This window comes from Rhamphochromis sp. 'chilingali' (genome assembly GCF_963969265.1).
Source record: "Rhamphochromis sp. 'chilingali' genome assembly, chromosome: 16".
Classification (NCBI taxonomy): Eukaryota; Metazoa; Chordata; class Actinopteri; order Cichliformes; family Cichlidae; genus Rhamphochromis; species Rhamphochromis sp. 'chilingali'.
The window spans coordinates 22,677,791-22,694,440 of NC_137943.1; the positions used below are offsets into that span (position 1 = coordinate 22,677,791).

Genomic DNA, 16,650 nt, shown 5'->3' on the forward strand with positions numbered 1-16,650 from the left:
CCTGCTGACACACTTCAGCCATGTAAACGAATTAACCTTCTTTTTTTTAAATTTAAATCTATTTAATTCATTTTTCCAAACAGCTGGACCCTCAGCTCCTTGGACTGGAATGATCAAGTTCACAGAGGAGGATCCGACAGGTACGGCACCTTTTTGCTGTCTAGTTTCAGAGAATTTTAATTTTAGTTGTCTTTACAAAAAGGTTTTAAAAAGCTATTGAACCTCAATATCTTTCTCATTTTGGCCAAACAGGTCTAATATATGGACTTGACCATCCCACTCAGCTGCTTGCACATCTCTTAGGTTTACAGTACAGTAACAGTCAAGCAACTCTCCTACTCTGATTTTAGACATTTTCTCATATGGCTCAAACACGTATGAGATGTGGGCTCCCTTTCTTTGATTTTAACCGCTATAGCCATCACACGGCTTCCTGAGTGATGCCTGTCTCAAGGGGAACTGTAAGCTATTTTTCATTAATGTTTAAGGGGGTTGAATGTGCTATTTTTAATCAGAAATTCAAACTTCACAAAAAATTCAGAGTTGTCAAAATCAGGAATTTGCATGTGTCTGATTATGAAAACTACCACCCCAGTCTTTGTAATAGGTTAGGTTGGGATATGGTATTTGTGGTATTGGTTTATTATTGTCTCAGTTCTTTTCCCCATTTTTTTTAAACAGTTGCTTCATTCCTGTAAATTTCAGACTCATTACTGTAGGAATAAACAACCTCATACATCCAATCAGTCAAATATCAGCATCAGATATCTGGTCAGTCTTATAACTTTAGACTATGTTTAATACATGAAAAGCTTATATAGTAAAATACTGTTTGTACTGAGAGAACAGTCTGCATAGATCATGTGGTTTTGCTATTAGCGTTTTGGTGTCAGTACAGTCACTTCAGCACTTACCTAGTTGCAGTTGTCGTGTCTAAATGATGAGTATCTTCTTGCCTCTTCAGTCGGTGTAGTCCCAGGAGAACCAACTGATGTTGTGGTTACTGAGGCAACTAAAAGTTATGTGGTACTTGCCTGGAAGCCTCCAGCCCAGAGGGGTCATGAAGGAGTCATGTATTACATTGAGAAGGTGAGAAAAACATTCAAAACTGTCCCATAGAAATATGTGTGTGTGTGTGTGTGTGTGTGTATGTATATATATATATATATATATTAGGGGTGCAACGATACACAAAATTCACGGTTCGGTTCGGTTCGATACTTTGGTGTCACGGTTCGATATTTTTTCGATACAAAAAAATGTTCATGCCTTTTTAATTTGTCATTTATTAAAATTATAAATATATATTTTAACTCAAAAGTACAGTTTTTAAATTTAACCCTAACCCTTGTGCGTGTTTTTTATTTTGACAGCGAATGCGCACCTGCGGACCACTTATGTGCAGCCCTGGTTATTTAGCTCGTCATATTGCAGCCACAGAAATAATTTTGTCCATGAAACCATAAAGCTGCACTTTCTTTTTGCCTTATAGTCTGATTTGTCATAACTTTTCCGTTTTGTGGTAAGATTTTCTTTGGCTGTCACTTCTTCACCCTGACCTGTCTTATTTGGCTCAGCAGAACTAAAATATATATCTGTCTGTGAAGGTTCTCAGTCATCCAGGTCATCGTAGTCAAATATAAATCCTGCTGCTTTTACACACGCACTCACATAAGCTCAGCGATTCTCTGCGCGATCAACCTCTCACATGTTTAAGCTGCGGGAGATTTCACTTGTTAGCTAACGATTAATAAGACGATGTCAGAGGAATTGGTGCACAAATTATCATCACTCACAGATCAGTGCTGTCGCTCTCTATACACAGTTCGCGCGATTGCAAAGTGAAAGCAAAAAAACAAGCGCAAATTCAAACGCGATTTCAATATGTCACATATTGACAGTGGCTCACCGATGCCAATGACATAATTACCCAGCTACATTTCCGAAAGAATGCAAAAGCATTGACATATATTTTTCCTTCCTACAATAGCCCGACGGGCAGGGCAGAGATAGATTTTGGTACCCCGACTGAAAAAATTGCTAGCCCCGGGACGTTGGGCTAGCGATATTGCGAGCCCTGTATCTGATTGAGGAATCACTCATCTTTGGAAAAGAGAGTTTATTACAGAGAAATGTCTCTTTCCAAAATAAAAGCTATACTATCCGCTTCTTCTGGGCTATATTCTCAGCAGCATATTAAACAGCTGTCTAAATGACTCGGCTAAAGTTAGTAGCATGCTTGCTTGTTTTTTTTCTGCTTCCACTTGTCTTTGCACTAGGTCGATGTCGGCGTAAATGTGCAGTCATATTCGTTGTGTTCCCACTAGTGCTTTCAGGTTAATCTCGTTGAAATGACCTTAACGCCACAACACGGCAAATCTCCGTTAACGAGCTACCGCCGATCGCCCCGTGCATGGGGCTAGACGGCCAACACGTTAACGAGCTAACCGCGCTAACACACTAGTTCCCACCTATGTATTTATTCTTATTGTATTCTAATTTTTGCCTCATAACTTTTGCACTGTCCACTTCCTGCTGTGACAAAACAAATTTCCCACGTGTGGGACTAATAAAGGTTATCTTATCTTATCTTATGTAATTGAGCATTGCATGGCACATCCAACATACTGTTTTACTTTAGTCCATGACTCGCTTACCTTCAGGGTCATACGTCACATGAAAACCAAAATAATTCCAAACGCCAGATCTGAATGAGAGTGGGGGAGGTCCATGTTGCTGAGAGCTTAACTTCTGTCTCGCTAGCTTGCCCTGCGCTCTTCCTTCTGACGATGCTGTCTGTGTTGAGCGCTCAGTGGATCTGCGCTGGACAGTGCAGCCTAGGCGGAGTAGTCGAACGCAGATTCACTGAGCGCTCAACACAGACAGCATTGTCAGAAGGAAAGTTGATAAAAGAAATTACAAATGTTGTATTGTTCGATACATATGCGTACCGAACCGAAAGCACTGTATCGAACGGTTCAATATCGATACGAATATCGTTGCACCCCTAATATATATATATATATATATATATATATATATATATATATATATATATATATATATATATATATATATATATATATATATATATATATATATATATATATATATGTATGAGTCAAACTACTGGACTGATGAGAAGAATCAGTTATATCGTTTGTTATATTTAAAATCATTATGGCAAATAAAACAAAGTTTCTAATCACTTAGCTAAGTCTTAACTCTTCTCCTTTGACGCTCTTAAACTATTTACTGCTGATAGCTACAACAATTTAACTTGTAAATGTGAGGGGTCAACATATTTTGCAGAGACAATGCAAAATGAAAGCTCCACAGTAAATACACCAGTGTAAAAATGCTCGTTTCTAATTGATTTCCTTTGGTCATACAGTGCATTATGCAAAACAAACAATAATGCAAAAGAAAACTGAAAACAAAATGATGTTTATATTTTACCTGAATTCCCCATAATTTGTCTCTAAACATATACAATGACAAAGACCTACAGACTTATTATTAGAATAGTGATATGTGAAAGCAAGCATATGGGGACATTATATAAATAATCATACCTCACCTGTTTCATATAGTCAAATTTCATATCTGTTTCAGTCTCTAACATTTCTCTGGTTCTTTGTCAACTGCAGCGTATTTCTGGCACTGACACCTGGCAGAGGGTGAACACTGGTATACCAGTCAAATCTCCTCGCTTTGCCCTGTTTGACCTGGCGGAGGGTAAATCTTACAGCTTCCGTGTACGCTGCTGCAACTCTGCCGGCGTGGGTGAAGCCTCTGAATCCACAGGAGAAGTCATAGTTGGAGATAAACTGGGTGAGCTGGCAAACCAAGTGTGTCAAAACTAATGCTGCATATAAAAAGACCTGCTCAGGACTGAATAATAGTAGCTCTAAAATCACAATGTCACTGGTTTATTTTACAGTCTGCTGCAGCGCCTTTCTGCATTATAGGATGTTCTGTGTTTTCCTTTTCCTCTAACAGACCTGCCATCAGCTCCAGGCAACCCGGTTGCCACCAGGAACACTGACACATCTGTGGTGGTTTCCTGGGGGGCCTCCAAGGATGTGCAACACTTGGTGGGCTACTATATTGAATGCAGTGTGGTGGGCACAGATGTCTGGATGCCTTGCAACAATAAGCCTGTTAGGCAGACCAGGTGGGCAGGTTTAAAGGTGCAATTAATGCATGCTCTAAGACATGGAGGATACTGATTTTTCCATGTAAATATGTCATCTTTTTATGTCTTGTTTATAATACTTCCACAGGAATTAAGAGGATAAGTAGCAGTCAAGTGCTGCTAATAAAATGCACTTGATTAACTGAACATGAGAAAGTGTAACCACCTCTATAAAAGCAGATGTTTTGCCAGTTTACTGATCTGAAGCATTCAGGTGTGTGTTAAGACAACGCTACAATCTTTCCAGGAGTGGATATCCAGCACAATCACTCCAGAGCTACATCTCAAACCCTACATGTCTAAGTTTCCATGTTAAACGTTAAAGTTCATGACAGTATCACTAGAAAAAGGATGAGCAAGTATGGCTTGTTTGAAAGGGTTGCAAGCCTCTTCTCTCCAAAAAGAACATGGCAGCATGGCTTAGATGTATTGCATCTGAACAAACCACAAGACTCCTTTGGACAAAAACAATCTCCTTTGGACTGATGAACCTAAGTGGAGACGTTTGACCATAAATGCAGAGCTCCACATCTCTAGAAAACCAAGCACATGGTGCCAGAATAAACTAATTATCCCAACTCTTAATATGTTGGAGGTTTAATGATTTAGGTTGGATTTGTACCCACAGACCTGAGCACCTTGCAGTCACTGAGTTAAAGCTTGGCTGAAATTGAGTCATGCAACAGGATGATCCCAGTGGTAAACAAAGAATCAAGGTGTTGCAATGGCCCAGTTAAAGTCCAGACCTCAACCTGAGTGAAGTGATGTGGCAGGACCTTCAGAGAGCTGTTTATCATCATCATCGTCATCATAGTAGTAATAACAATAAAATATAAATAAAAGAAATAGTAAAAAAAAGGTCAGTTACCCACTGAGGTCAAAGGCCAGCAAATAAAAATAGGTTTTTAATCTGGATTTAGCAAGAAGGTCCTGACTTCGAGTTTGTTATTGTTTTGTTTTGTTTAAAAAAAAAAAAAAAAAAAAAAAAAGCAATGTAACTTGAATGGCTTAAAGTATTTTGTATCAAAATCAACCTTTTGTGATATTACAAAAGATCCCACCTATTGATTAATACTAATGAATCTCTTTTTTCTGTTTAGGTTTGTGTGTCATGGCCTGATTACTGGTGCAAACTACGTGTTTAAAGTGAAGGCAGTAAATGCTGCTGGATACAGCCAGAGCTCCCCCAATTCTGACGCTGTAGTTGTACAGGCTGCCATCTGTAAGTGTCATAATTCTTTCTCATTGTTCACTTTGCCCGCAGTATTCAGTTCTTTCCCCCCTTTGTCCCCCCTTATCCACGTATAGTCTTTCACCACTCCTAACTCAAAATCCTCTTTATGTTTTTTTATTTACTTGCTGAGATTTTATTCTCATACAATTAATCTACCAGATATTTGCCTGTAAATCTCATGTGTTAATGAGTTATGTCTTGATGCCTGTTTAATAAGAAAATCCCAGAAAGTTGATTCTGTCCATTGGAACGCAACATTTTCAGTGGGAAAAACATTTCATCACTTATCCAAATGACTCAGCTGACTGCAGGTTTCCCCTACATTATAAGCAGTACATTTAAGTTTAAGTGTGCGTGTTAGTCCTCATAGGGAAATAGTTCCTCTGCATTTAACCCATTCACCCAGTGAAGCAGTGGGCAGCTACCAATGCAGCGCCCGGGGAGCAGTGTGTAGGGACGGTACCTTGCTCAGGGGTACCTCAGGGTAGCCGTTCAGTGGAGTCGAACCCCCGACCTTCCGATCATGGGGCCACCACTCTACCTACTGAGCTATCCCTGCCCATTTGCAATATGACCAAAACTAGCACTGTTACCTGAAAACAATAAGCTCAGTTTCATGATCTGCTATGACCATTACTCAGTGGCCATGAGTACTGTACAAAGAGACTCTTGTACTCTCGGGGGAAACCTGCAGTCAGCTGAGACTGAAGAAGTCCCTTGGATGAGTTATTAAAGGTTATGAATTATATGTTTATAAAAGTGCAGTTGATAACTTGCATGTGCCTGCATGACAGTCTCATTGCTACCACTATATTTGGAAACTTTCCCATCCTTTAACTTTTGTATTTACATATTTTTTTGTGGCTTGGTTAAACCAGTCAGGTCATGTTTTACAATGTTTCTAATTCGTGTGAAGGGTTTGAGGGTTTAAGCATGTAAGTTTAATTTTGCTTGAGTTCTGCTGTTTGATAACTCTTTAGGGGTGCCTGTTAGTGCCTGGCCAAGATGAAGACTAAACTATTGTGTTCTTAAAGAGCATGATCTTAATGAGTTCTGGCTTTGAAGAATTTCTTAGTGTGAAAGTTTCACAGCTGCTTGCGTTTAGTGTAAGTATTTCTTTTTCCATTATTGTGATACTAAATAACAAATGTGTGTTTCTTGTGTGTGTAATGCAGCTGCATGTATGATGTTCATCTGTACCGTCGCAGCTAACATGATATTTTAACACTGATTACCACTAACACCTGTATGATACTTGGCTAATGCTAGTCTGTATGAAATTGTGTGCAATTATTAATTTTCCATGTAATAATTTGGGTTTTAATATTTCAGTGTTAACTGTTTTGACTCGCTTACTCACATTTTTTCTCACAATTAAAACTGACCGGCCTGTTTACTCTCATCACAGCCGTACCTGGTAAGCCCACCGGTGTGACCCTGCAGGAGGCCTTCAAGGACTACATGGTCCTGGGCTGGAACGCGCCTGCTAACAACGGAGGAGCTGACATCAGGGGCTATTTTGTGGACTACAGAACCGTAAAGGGAGGCGTTGCTGGAAAATGGCATGAAATGAACCACCAGGCACTGACTACAACTTCCTATAAAGTAAGTTTCAAGTTCCTTCAGCCTCACATTCATAAAACATAAAATGTTATCACTGCATGTAATGAAGCTGGCAGGCACTTTTTAGTCTCTAACTATTTGCATTTGTTTCTTTTAGGCGGAGAACCTGAAGGAGAGGCTCTTTTATCAGTTTCAAGTCCGAGCAGTGAACATGGCTGGTGTGAGTAAACCCTCTCTGCCCAGTGCACCTCTGGAGTGCAAAGAATGGACCATTACTGTCCCAGGTATCACTGACCACATGTTCACCGAAACACAGAAAATTGAGCTGGTAGATATTAGTAACAGAGGGGTTAAACCAATAACTGACTATCCACTGAAAGGAAAAACTTATGTAAGGGGGTTACTAAAAGTTAAAGCATTTTTAATCAGTGACCTGACCAAGAATAATATGGAAATGATAACTAATAATCACACACTGTCACACACTACAATTAAGTGAAAAAACATCCATATCATATGCTACCAGATATCTAGGACAAAATATTTATATTTTCTGGGTAACTTCAGCGTACTTTTAAGAGCAGCCACACTGATTAAAAGTGCTATTCTCTTTATCTAGCAGAAATGCTTGTCTGGTATGATTTTTTTTTTAGTTGTGCTATGTCCAATGTTTTACAAGACAGAGACTGATGCAAAATTGCTTAGACAACAGTCAGTTAAATCACTTTATATTGCTTTCAGTTCTCAGCATTATAATTTGGTGCTAAGCCAGGTTTTTGTCTATATAATTAGACCTTAGCCCCTGATATTAATTATTTAAACACTTTTATCTTTAAGGTGTTCCTGTTGGTCTTCATGTACTGGAGGTCCGTGACACCTCTGTGGTGGTCCTGTGGGAGCCACCGGTGTTTGATGGTCGCTCGCCTGTCAATGGCTACTACTTGGACGTCAAGGAGGCCTCTGCTGGTGAGGAATGCTGGAAAGGTGTTCATGAAAAGGTCAACAAGATGAAATACATGAAGGTGAGGAAGATGCATATAATTCAGTTTGAATAAAATTGGTTCATTAATATCTTAATGTCAAATACGACGTGTGAAATACTGGTTTTAATAGTTGGTGGTTGGACTCTTTCTTACCCCTGCCTGTTATGTGCTAAATCAGGTGACTGGACTGAAGGGTGGCGCATCCTATGTGTTCCACGTGCGTGCTCAAAATCTTGCTGGAGTTGGAAAGCCCTCTGCAGTCTTAGGTCCAATCCTGGCCCAGACTCGCCCTGGTGAGTGAGACTGTTATGTAACTGATGCAGTCAGTCACAGAGTGTTCCTATCCAGTCTTAAAAAAATGTGGAAAATTTGTCCTCACACATGACTTGACATTCTTTTGCAGTTCTACACTGATGGCCAGGCTTTTTATTTTGATGATTTACTCTTTTAATGACTAAAATTCTGAGTTTGAGGACTGAAAATACTAATATCGAGGATCCTCTCACCATTTAATATCTCTCCCTTAGGCACCAAAGAGATTTACGTGGATGTTGATGATGACGGTGTGATTTCCATGGTCTTTGAGTGCTCTGAGATGATGGAGGGCTCTGAGTTTGTTTGGTCCAAGAACTACAAAGAGATCACAGACACCTCTCGTCTGACTATTATCAGTGAACGGGGAAAGTAAGTACACATTATGTACCACTAATGAATAGAATAGAATAGAATAGAATAGAATAATCCTTTAATTGTCCCACAAGGGGAAATGTTCACTACCACCATTTTCCCCCAGCATTAGAATCCATGTCACCAGATGATATCAGCTAAAAAGAGAAAAAATGTCCCCACTCTCCTCCCTTGCTGTGTCATCATCTGCAGATCCAGAGCTATCTTCAATAGTCCCTCTCTGGAGGATCTGGGTACCTTCTCCTGTGTAGTCACCAACACTGACGGCATTTCCTCCAGCTACACGCTCACTGAGGAGGGTGAGACGCCCTTTGAAGGCTGTCTCAGATTACATGGTGCAGTACTTCTGTCGGTTTACAGAGGTCATGACATTCATCCATTTTGTTGTTCTTTTCTTAATTGACAGGTCTCAAGCGTCTTCTGGACATCAGCCATGATCACAAGTTCCCTGGTGAATATTGGGACAAAGCACAGATGTTACCAAGACCAGAATTTCAGTTTTATTTAGTAATAAATGTAGATGTTGGTTTAAATATGGTTTGAAAATGACTTCTTTTCTCAAACAAATGCAGCCTACAAGCCTGTTTTTAACTCTGTTATTGCTGATACCCACTGTGACTTTATGCCCTACATCTATACCTACATGCAATAATCCTAAAGAAAATAGAAGTTGTTCTGCAAGAGCTTTAATAAATCTGGTGCTCTCTAGTTATTCCCTTTAAGAACGAAATGGCTATGGAGCTGCTCGAGAAGGGTCGCGTGCGATTCTGGACTCAGGTGGAGAAATGCACTTCTGACTGCCAAGTGGAGTATGTCTTCAACGATGTTATCATTTCTCAGGGAAAGGTAGGAATAATGCTGCAATAATAATGCCGACACCTCCCCCCCCCAGTTTTAAATTGAACGTAACCTTACTGCTGATGGATCAGAGGTTTTCTGTTTGCCTCACTGTTTTCAGAAATACATAATGAACTTCGACAAGTCCAGCGGTATTATTGAAATGTTCATGGACTCTTTGGAAGTCACAGATGAGGGGACGTTCACCTTTAACCTGGTGGATGGCAAAGCTAAGGGTACAACCAGTCTGGTGCTAATTGGAGATGGTAAGCAGCTTTAATGGCTAATACAGTTTTGACTTCCATTTTGATATAATAATAACTTGGATTAGCCTAACTTATAACTTTAAGGACTGACAAAATGGCATAAAAGTACTGAGCAGTTAAGACGAAGTCAAGAGAACAGCATGAAAATGAAGGCTGTAAAAATACACAATGCAAATGTCAGTGTAAATATAGACTTCTCCCAGTCTGCTAGGTGTATCGCCAGTGCTGCAGTTTAATTATGTATCCATTGAGGGGCAGCAGAAGGCAACGTTTACTTACAGTTGTCCCTTTTCATTTTGTTATGGCACGCATTTTCTAATACACTTGTGAGTGAATGAAGTGAAAAATAAGGGTTTAATCTGTTTTTTAGCATTTACATTTCTCTTTGTCCAGAATTCAGGGAGCTTCAAAAGAAGTCAGAATTTGCGAGGGCAGAATGGGTCAGGAAACAAGGTAAGAAATCTCACGCCTCTTCAAGTAAGCCTAATGATAATTAAACAAATAATTTTTTTTGTGTAATCATTCCATTTATTTTCAGGTCCTCACTTTGTCGAGTACCTTGACTTCAGTGTTACCCCTGAATGTGATGTACTGCTGAAATGCAAGGTAATAGAAACGAATGTGAATAATTACAGCGCTGTTGATATTTCTTCAGAGATGGAGCATATAGGTAAAGCGACTCCTTCCTGTCTCTCTCTTTGTTTCATAGATTGGAAATGTCAGATCAGAGACTGAGATCACTTGGTCTAAGGACTGCATTGAGATTGCAGAGGATGATGAGGATGCTAAGAAAATCGAGAGGCAGGACGGCGAGCTGACCTTTAATATCGGAAAGGTCAGCCATTAGATGGAGGCCGTATGTTGCGAGGAGTTGTGAGCTTATGAGTAAAGAGCTATCAGGAGTGCTGATGCAGCTCTGCTTCCATTGTACAGCCTTACCAGCTGCTGCGCTGTCTACCAGCCCTCTCTGACACATACATTCATAAATGATGAAACACTATGGAAAATATTCACCTTCCCAGGTTGTAGTAGAGTGCTGGAGTCAGCACATTAGCGTGTTCCCTGTGGGGATCTGAATAGATGCAGTGGGTACCGAAACTGCTACAATTAATGCTTTCTCTGAATTTTCATACTTGGAGACTCGGCGATCGTATTTATACCCACGTAATTCCATTGTACATGTCATGCGCTTTTAACTCATTCATTTCATTCTAACAATAATCAATATAACTTCTCTGGCAACCTTACATGCACAAAAAAGAAAAGAAAAAAACTCTTTTTGATAGAATTTTGATCTGGTTTGACGCTAAGGGCCCAGTGCCAGGGAAGCTACATTGATATTTCATTGAGACTGTGTAAGCATTACTCATTAGAAGAGGGTCGGTGTCATTGCATGAGCTCCTGTCAGCTGCATTTGCAATAACTGGCTTATCTGTCTAATTCACAGTGGGTTATTAAGCAAGAGAAACAGAAAGAAAAAAAGAAAAAACCACCTGCAGAGGACGTTCCCCCGCCACCAAGACCTAAAGTCTGGACATAATCTTTCTGCCATAAGTTGATACCTGATTTCTCCATGTGTCCTCCTTGTCTTCCCATATCCATGTTTTTCTCTGTCCTTTCCATGTTTTCCCTTTAACGCCTGCAGCATCACGGGCGGGAGAAAAGCTTGCCTTTTCGGTTTACTTGGTCCCTGTCTGGCTATTTGACTGTCTTTTATCTGTCCCAAAAATAATATTGCACTCCCCTCACTTTGAGGTTAAGGGGATTTCATTATTGCTTCAAGGATACTTATGTGACTTTTAATTTGAATCTTAGATCTCCAAGCACGACGCGGGTGTTTACGAGGTCTTCCTGAGGGATGAGAGAGGCAAAGATAAGAGCACCTTCAGTCTGACAGATGCAGGTAGTCTCCCTCAGAAATTTTAGGAGCTGAAAATCAAGTGGAAAAGTGGAAATGAGTGCTGCGGAAAAGCAAAAGTAATATCAGCGAATGTGACATTAATTGCTGTCGTCATGCTTTTCCCCAGGATACCAAGCTGTAATGAATGAGCTGTTCAGGGTTATTGGTGAGTCATTAAAATTCACACTTACCAGGCAGTAATGAAGCACAACACATAGACCACGCACTAAAGAGGCCCACAGAAAGAAGCAGAATGTGCCTATTCAAAGTATTTTTCCTGAGAACGAACAATTAACATCTAAATATTTCATGCTTTACTGCATACCATTATCCGATATTAGCTCCAAGAGATGCAAATAAGTGCCTGTCTTTGCTCTTTTCTCCCTACAGCTAACTCTTCCAGCGAAATCAAAGTTCTCAGTACCGAGCATGGCATCGTCCTCTACTCCACGGTCACATATTACCATGAGGACCTGCGTGTTGGTTGGCTCCACAAGTATGTGAAATTGTCCTGGTTTGCAATCTTTTATTTTATTTTAAGACTCATTCACTTATAAAATACACAAAGCAATACTATCATGAAGCTACATTTAAAATCAAATGCAGCTGATAACAGTCTTTGACCTTGACTCTCAGAGGTGTCCAATTAGATTGATGTCATACTGTTATCGACACTGTGCAAAATTATCTGACCAGCATTGTAAAATGTTGCTTATAACCATACAGTCTGTACATGAAATTATGAGGTAAACCTCTTAGTGCGTGATAAATGCATGTGTAAATGATTCAAGTTCATTCTAAGGAGCTTGGAAAGAAAAGCGTCTGGACTTCTTTAAGTTGCTTGAAGACGTTTCACCTCTCATCCATCATTCAAGTTAATTCAAAAAACAACATTTTTATCTGCAGAATTTTTGCTAATCACTTTTACATAAAGACAAAATAAGTCATTAAAAAATAGGCAAAACTACCTCAAAACATAAACACAATTTGAAACAGACAACAGATGTTTGAACTGATTTTTTTTGTATCGGAAGGATCTGTGCGGTAAAGTCTCTTTGTGGGCAGAACTGAAAAAGTGGTTTTGCATATAAAACCTCAAGCTAAATGTTCTCACCATCACCATCTTGGCGCAGACTGGATTCAAACCCAGGACCTTCTTGCTGTGAGGTGCCAATACTAATAGCCACCAGGGTTGCCCCCTGGTGGCTATTAAAAAGAATGGATATTAAAAGCACTTCCACAGTTGGCTTTGCTTTTCCGACCCAGCAGCTACATCTATCTTTTATACTGTCCATAATCCTCACTGGGGGAAGTGATGCGGAAGGAGCTGCAAGACAGCCATAACAAGACCTGGCTGAATTCTCTAAATCCTTAGGAAAGGTGCTCTAGGGCTTCCTTCATTAATTCCTTTTGTGTGAGATACTGTGGAGAATCCTGCATGAAAGGAAAGAAGATAAAGCTGTCTCACAGTCAGCTGCATGTTTTTTCTTTTATTAGAGGCTTAAGGACAGCCAAGCTGCTGATAGTGAGGAGATGTATTTCCACATCTGAAAATTGTTGTAGTTACAATTTTCCGATTGTAACTACAACAATCTGAAACGTTGTGAGATTAGAATTTGAGAATTGGATGACTGCTGTAAAATGGGTTCACCTGTTGTACTTGATGTTAGTTGATATTAATTGTATGCTTATCTGCAACTCGTGAACTATTATTTCTCCCCCAGAACAAAGTCGAGTTTTCGTAACAAATGTAACCACACCGACCAGTCAAATAAGCACTGCAAGTACCACTTTATTGACACCGTGTCACGTTTCAGAAATGTTCATTTTATTTAAATATTGTTTCAATTAAAATCTGTAAAGTTTGGTTAACATAGTCTCCATGCCACAGTTAGCTAAGCCAATTACATTTAGCGTAATATTTATTCATAATTTCAGCTATTTCAACTAATTTCTCTGTATTACCTATTGCTTTTAGAATTAACATGAATCTAGCCATCCATATATATCTCTTCCAGCATTCATCTACATATTGTAACAGTTAAATTAATTGCTTTCATGAAATTCTTTAACACTTCTCTGCTTTTTTGTACTGTAGTTGTCATTACTACTTGTGTAAAGTATCACAATAGTAGTCATGGTACTGTTTTTTGTATAAGACCTTCAAAGCTGGTCTGTGCACTATGGCAACACTTTTTGCATATCTGAGACCTGCAGTACACAACATGAGGTAATATTGTGCCATTCGAAAATCAAATTGAAAATGAAACAGTAAAAAAAATGGCTAAAACCATCAGCTCTCTTGTTGATGTTCATGATTATATATGTATAGATGGGGATAAAATCTTGCCACATGTGACATTTAAATAACAAAACAAAACAGGGATTATTATGCAAGATTGAAGTGTCTGCTGCAAGTATTGCTCCGTACTTGAGTCATATTCCTTGGTGTACTGGATTGTATACATTTTCATTTCAATAAATTAGGAGTCAGGCATTGTTTGATGTCTGTGTTCTTGATTCCTTCACCAGAGACGGCAAAATTGCTGCTTCAGAGAGAGTTAAGTCCGGAGTCACAGGAGACCAGCTTTGGCTTAAGATCAATGAGCCTACTGAGAAGGACAAGGGCAAATACAGCATGGACATCTTTGATGGCAAGGACGGTGTAAAGAGAGCCTTTGATCTGACTGGCCAGGGTGGGTAAAAGTTTTAAAGTCAAAAGGAGCAAGACGCTTCAGGCGCAGAAAGAACCACATCCTGTTAACTTTGTCTATCTTTTGTGCTTATGTAACTAAATTATGATTGGTGATTTGTCCTGGTGCAGCATGGGAAGAGGCATTTGAAGAATTCCAAAGGCTCAAGTAAGTAAACAAACTCATCTGACTCCATCCTTCTTTTGTGTAATTCAGCTTTTCTGTCTGAAGAGGATGTTTACAGAAATAAAGAGCAGCAACCATCACAAACTCAAAATAGACATGAGGGCTGTTTTGGATGCACTCAAAATACATTTGCCGGTAGTGAACAGACTTAGAAATAACTACGATACCATTTTAGAAAGCTTCTGACAATGTCTGTGTCCTTCCTTCCTCCCTTAGAGCTGCAGCAATCGCTGAGAGAAGTAAGTGCCTATTTATTCTCTGGTTTCTCCCGAGGGACACCACTCTATGAAATTATGTAACATCTTTTGGGATATCGCTTAAATTTTAACTTGGATATAGCGTGGTTAAAGGATAGATCTCCTCTGTAGCTGAAATATGAAAGTGAACAAAGGAAATTTCCAGCTAAAACACACTTCACTACACCACTGAAAAATGCAGCATTGGTGAGTATAATGCTCACGAGCTCTCCTTGATGTTTGACACTTGCACCTGTATTTCCTGTTTAGACCGTGCTCGTGTTGTTGGAGGCTTGCCAGATGTGGTTGCAATCCAAGAGGGCAAGGTAAATAAACAATTTTTCACTCTATTCATGAAGAGTGTCACTCTCTTATTCTTTCTGTTCTCTCTTAGTTTGTGTTATTCTATGAGTGTGTCTTACCTCTAAAATCTGATAAGCTCTCTTGTTGCATATGTGTGACACCCATCAATCCCCTGCCAACTTATATTTACTCGTTAGTCCCTGAACCTAACTGGCAACGTTTGGGGCGAGCCTGTACCTGAGGTGTCCTGGACGAAGAACGAAAAGGTGCTGGTATCTGACGACCACTACAAACTCAAGTTTGAGCACAACAAGTTCGCCAGTATCACAATCGCTGCCGTCTCCACGGCTGACTCTGGCAAATACGCCCTTGTGGTGAAGAACAAGTATGGCACAGAGGCCGGCGAGTTCACCGTCAGCGTGTACAACCCAGAGGAAGAGGAGAGCAAGGAGGAGAAGAAAGACTAAAGGATGACACAGCGTAATGACACAAGGAAGATTAACAACAGGGCAGTCTCCAAAGTATTTTACCCCGGCATGTGCCGGTGCAACACAGCAAATAAATAAATAAATCATGAATTTAAAAAAAACAATCATGGGTTAAAGAGTTTCGGGCATTTCTTATTAAGGATAGGGTTATGAATGTGAAACAGAATAACTGTTTGCTTGCAGTTTGTGCTTGATGTGTCATGTTTGGGGGATATTTGACTTGACAATTTTATTTTGAAAACAGCTTGAAGACCTCCAAAAGCAAAACACTCTATTCTGATCATTTAAAGTTTTACATTTAAGTAATTTTAGGCATTTCAGACCACATCACTTTGGGTTTTCCCCACTGTAAACAAAAAAAAAGGAAAATATTATGTCATTAACTTTATACCAGCTATTGCAATCAACTTATAAAGTGATATGATGGCTAAAACTGTGTGTGTATGTTATGTCTGTACAGCTTGCGAGCTACAAGTCAGTGATCACATCTGTTTGTAGGAGAGGTGGAGCTGAAAAGCACTGATGCCATGTAAACAAGTACACAGCAATCAGAACAGGTTCATCTGATGTGTCTAACACACTGTACGAACGCAAAGGAGTACAGGCAGAACTGGAAAACTTGGAATCACTTCTGAACACCACACACTATGAAGAAATTCCGTTGAACTGGGGTGGGGGTAGTGGGTGGGAATGTTGTTTTTCAGGTAAAATATAAAGAAAACCCCCATGTGATAAACACTCATGTACCATGTGGCCTGAGGCTGAATACAGTATCTATGTTTGTGTCTCTTCAAGGCACTCTTGCAATAAAACTGCACCTGCTTGTAGAGAGGGTTGCCTTTGTTCTCCATAATCTCCCGTCTTCAGCTCATTGATTAACAGAAATGCCCTCAGTATAATTAATAATAAATAAAGATAAAAAAAAAAAGGGTTTGAAAGATTGATGGTCAAATGAAAAGAACCTGTTGTCATTGTGTGTAACCCAGTTCCTGAAAGGTCGTTAGGAGGGAGAAAAGTTAACTTTTACCTAGATACAAACCTTATTATGATAATAACTGTACATAAGTTATAGTATT

The 16,650-nt window shown here is 39.6% G+C and overlaps 1 protein-coding gene across 3 annotated transcripts in view; it reads left to right on the forward strand.

The window, feature by feature from the left end:
• The window catches only part of myom1a (myomesin 1a (skelemin)), a 27,370-nt gene extending 11,359 nt beyond the window's left edge, over window positions 1-16,011 (forward strand). For 2 of the 3 annotated variants that reach the window (XM_080861211.1, XM_080861213.1), the window contains 26 exons: window positions 84-140; window positions 965-1,089; window positions 3,651-3,834; window positions 4,003-4,177; window positions 5,299-5,420; window positions 6,841-7,037; window positions 7,153-7,279; window positions 7,833-8,017; window positions 8,157-8,271; window positions 8,506-8,662; window positions 8,858-8,964; window positions 9,072-9,116; window positions 9,375-9,511; window positions 9,624-9,768; window positions 10,162-10,221; window positions 10,307-10,374; window positions 10,478-10,603; window positions 11,216-11,296; window positions 11,584-11,671; window positions 11,796-11,834; window positions 12,059-12,164; window positions 14,201-14,364; window positions 14,493-14,529; window positions 14,764-14,786; window positions 15,054-15,109; window positions 15,284-16,011. In XM_080861211.1, the coding sequence (XP_080717337.1) occupies window positions 84-140; window positions 965-1,089; window positions 3,651-3,834; window positions 4,003-4,177; window positions 5,299-5,420; window positions 6,841-7,037; window positions 7,153-7,279; window positions 7,833-8,017; window positions 8,157-8,271; window positions 8,506-8,662; window positions 8,858-8,964; window positions 9,072-9,116; window positions 9,375-9,511; window positions 9,624-9,768; window positions 10,162-10,221; window positions 10,307-10,374; window positions 10,478-10,603; window positions 11,216-11,296; window positions 11,584-11,671; window positions 11,796-11,834; window positions 12,059-12,164; window positions 14,201-14,364; window positions 14,493-14,529; window positions 14,764-14,786; window positions 15,054-15,109; window positions 15,284-15,553 (2,996 nt within the window). In that variant the 3' untranslated portion in view covers window positions 15,554-16,011. The remainder of the gene's footprint in view (window positions 1-83; window positions 141-964; window positions 1,090-3,650; window positions 3,835-4,002; window positions 4,178-5,298; window positions 5,421-6,840; window positions 7,038-7,152; window positions 7,280-7,832; window positions 8,018-8,156; window positions 8,272-8,505; window positions 8,663-8,857; window positions 8,965-9,071; window positions 9,117-9,374; window positions 9,512-9,623; window positions 9,769-10,161; window positions 10,222-10,306; window positions 10,375-10,477; window positions 10,604-11,215; window positions 11,297-11,583; window positions 11,672-11,795; window positions 11,835-12,058; window positions 12,165-14,200; window positions 14,365-14,492; window positions 14,530-14,763; window positions 14,787-15,053; window positions 15,110-15,283) is intronic. The other variant, XM_080861212.1, reaches the window with a different exon arrangement.
• Window positions 16,012-16,650: the final 639 nt, after the last annotated feature.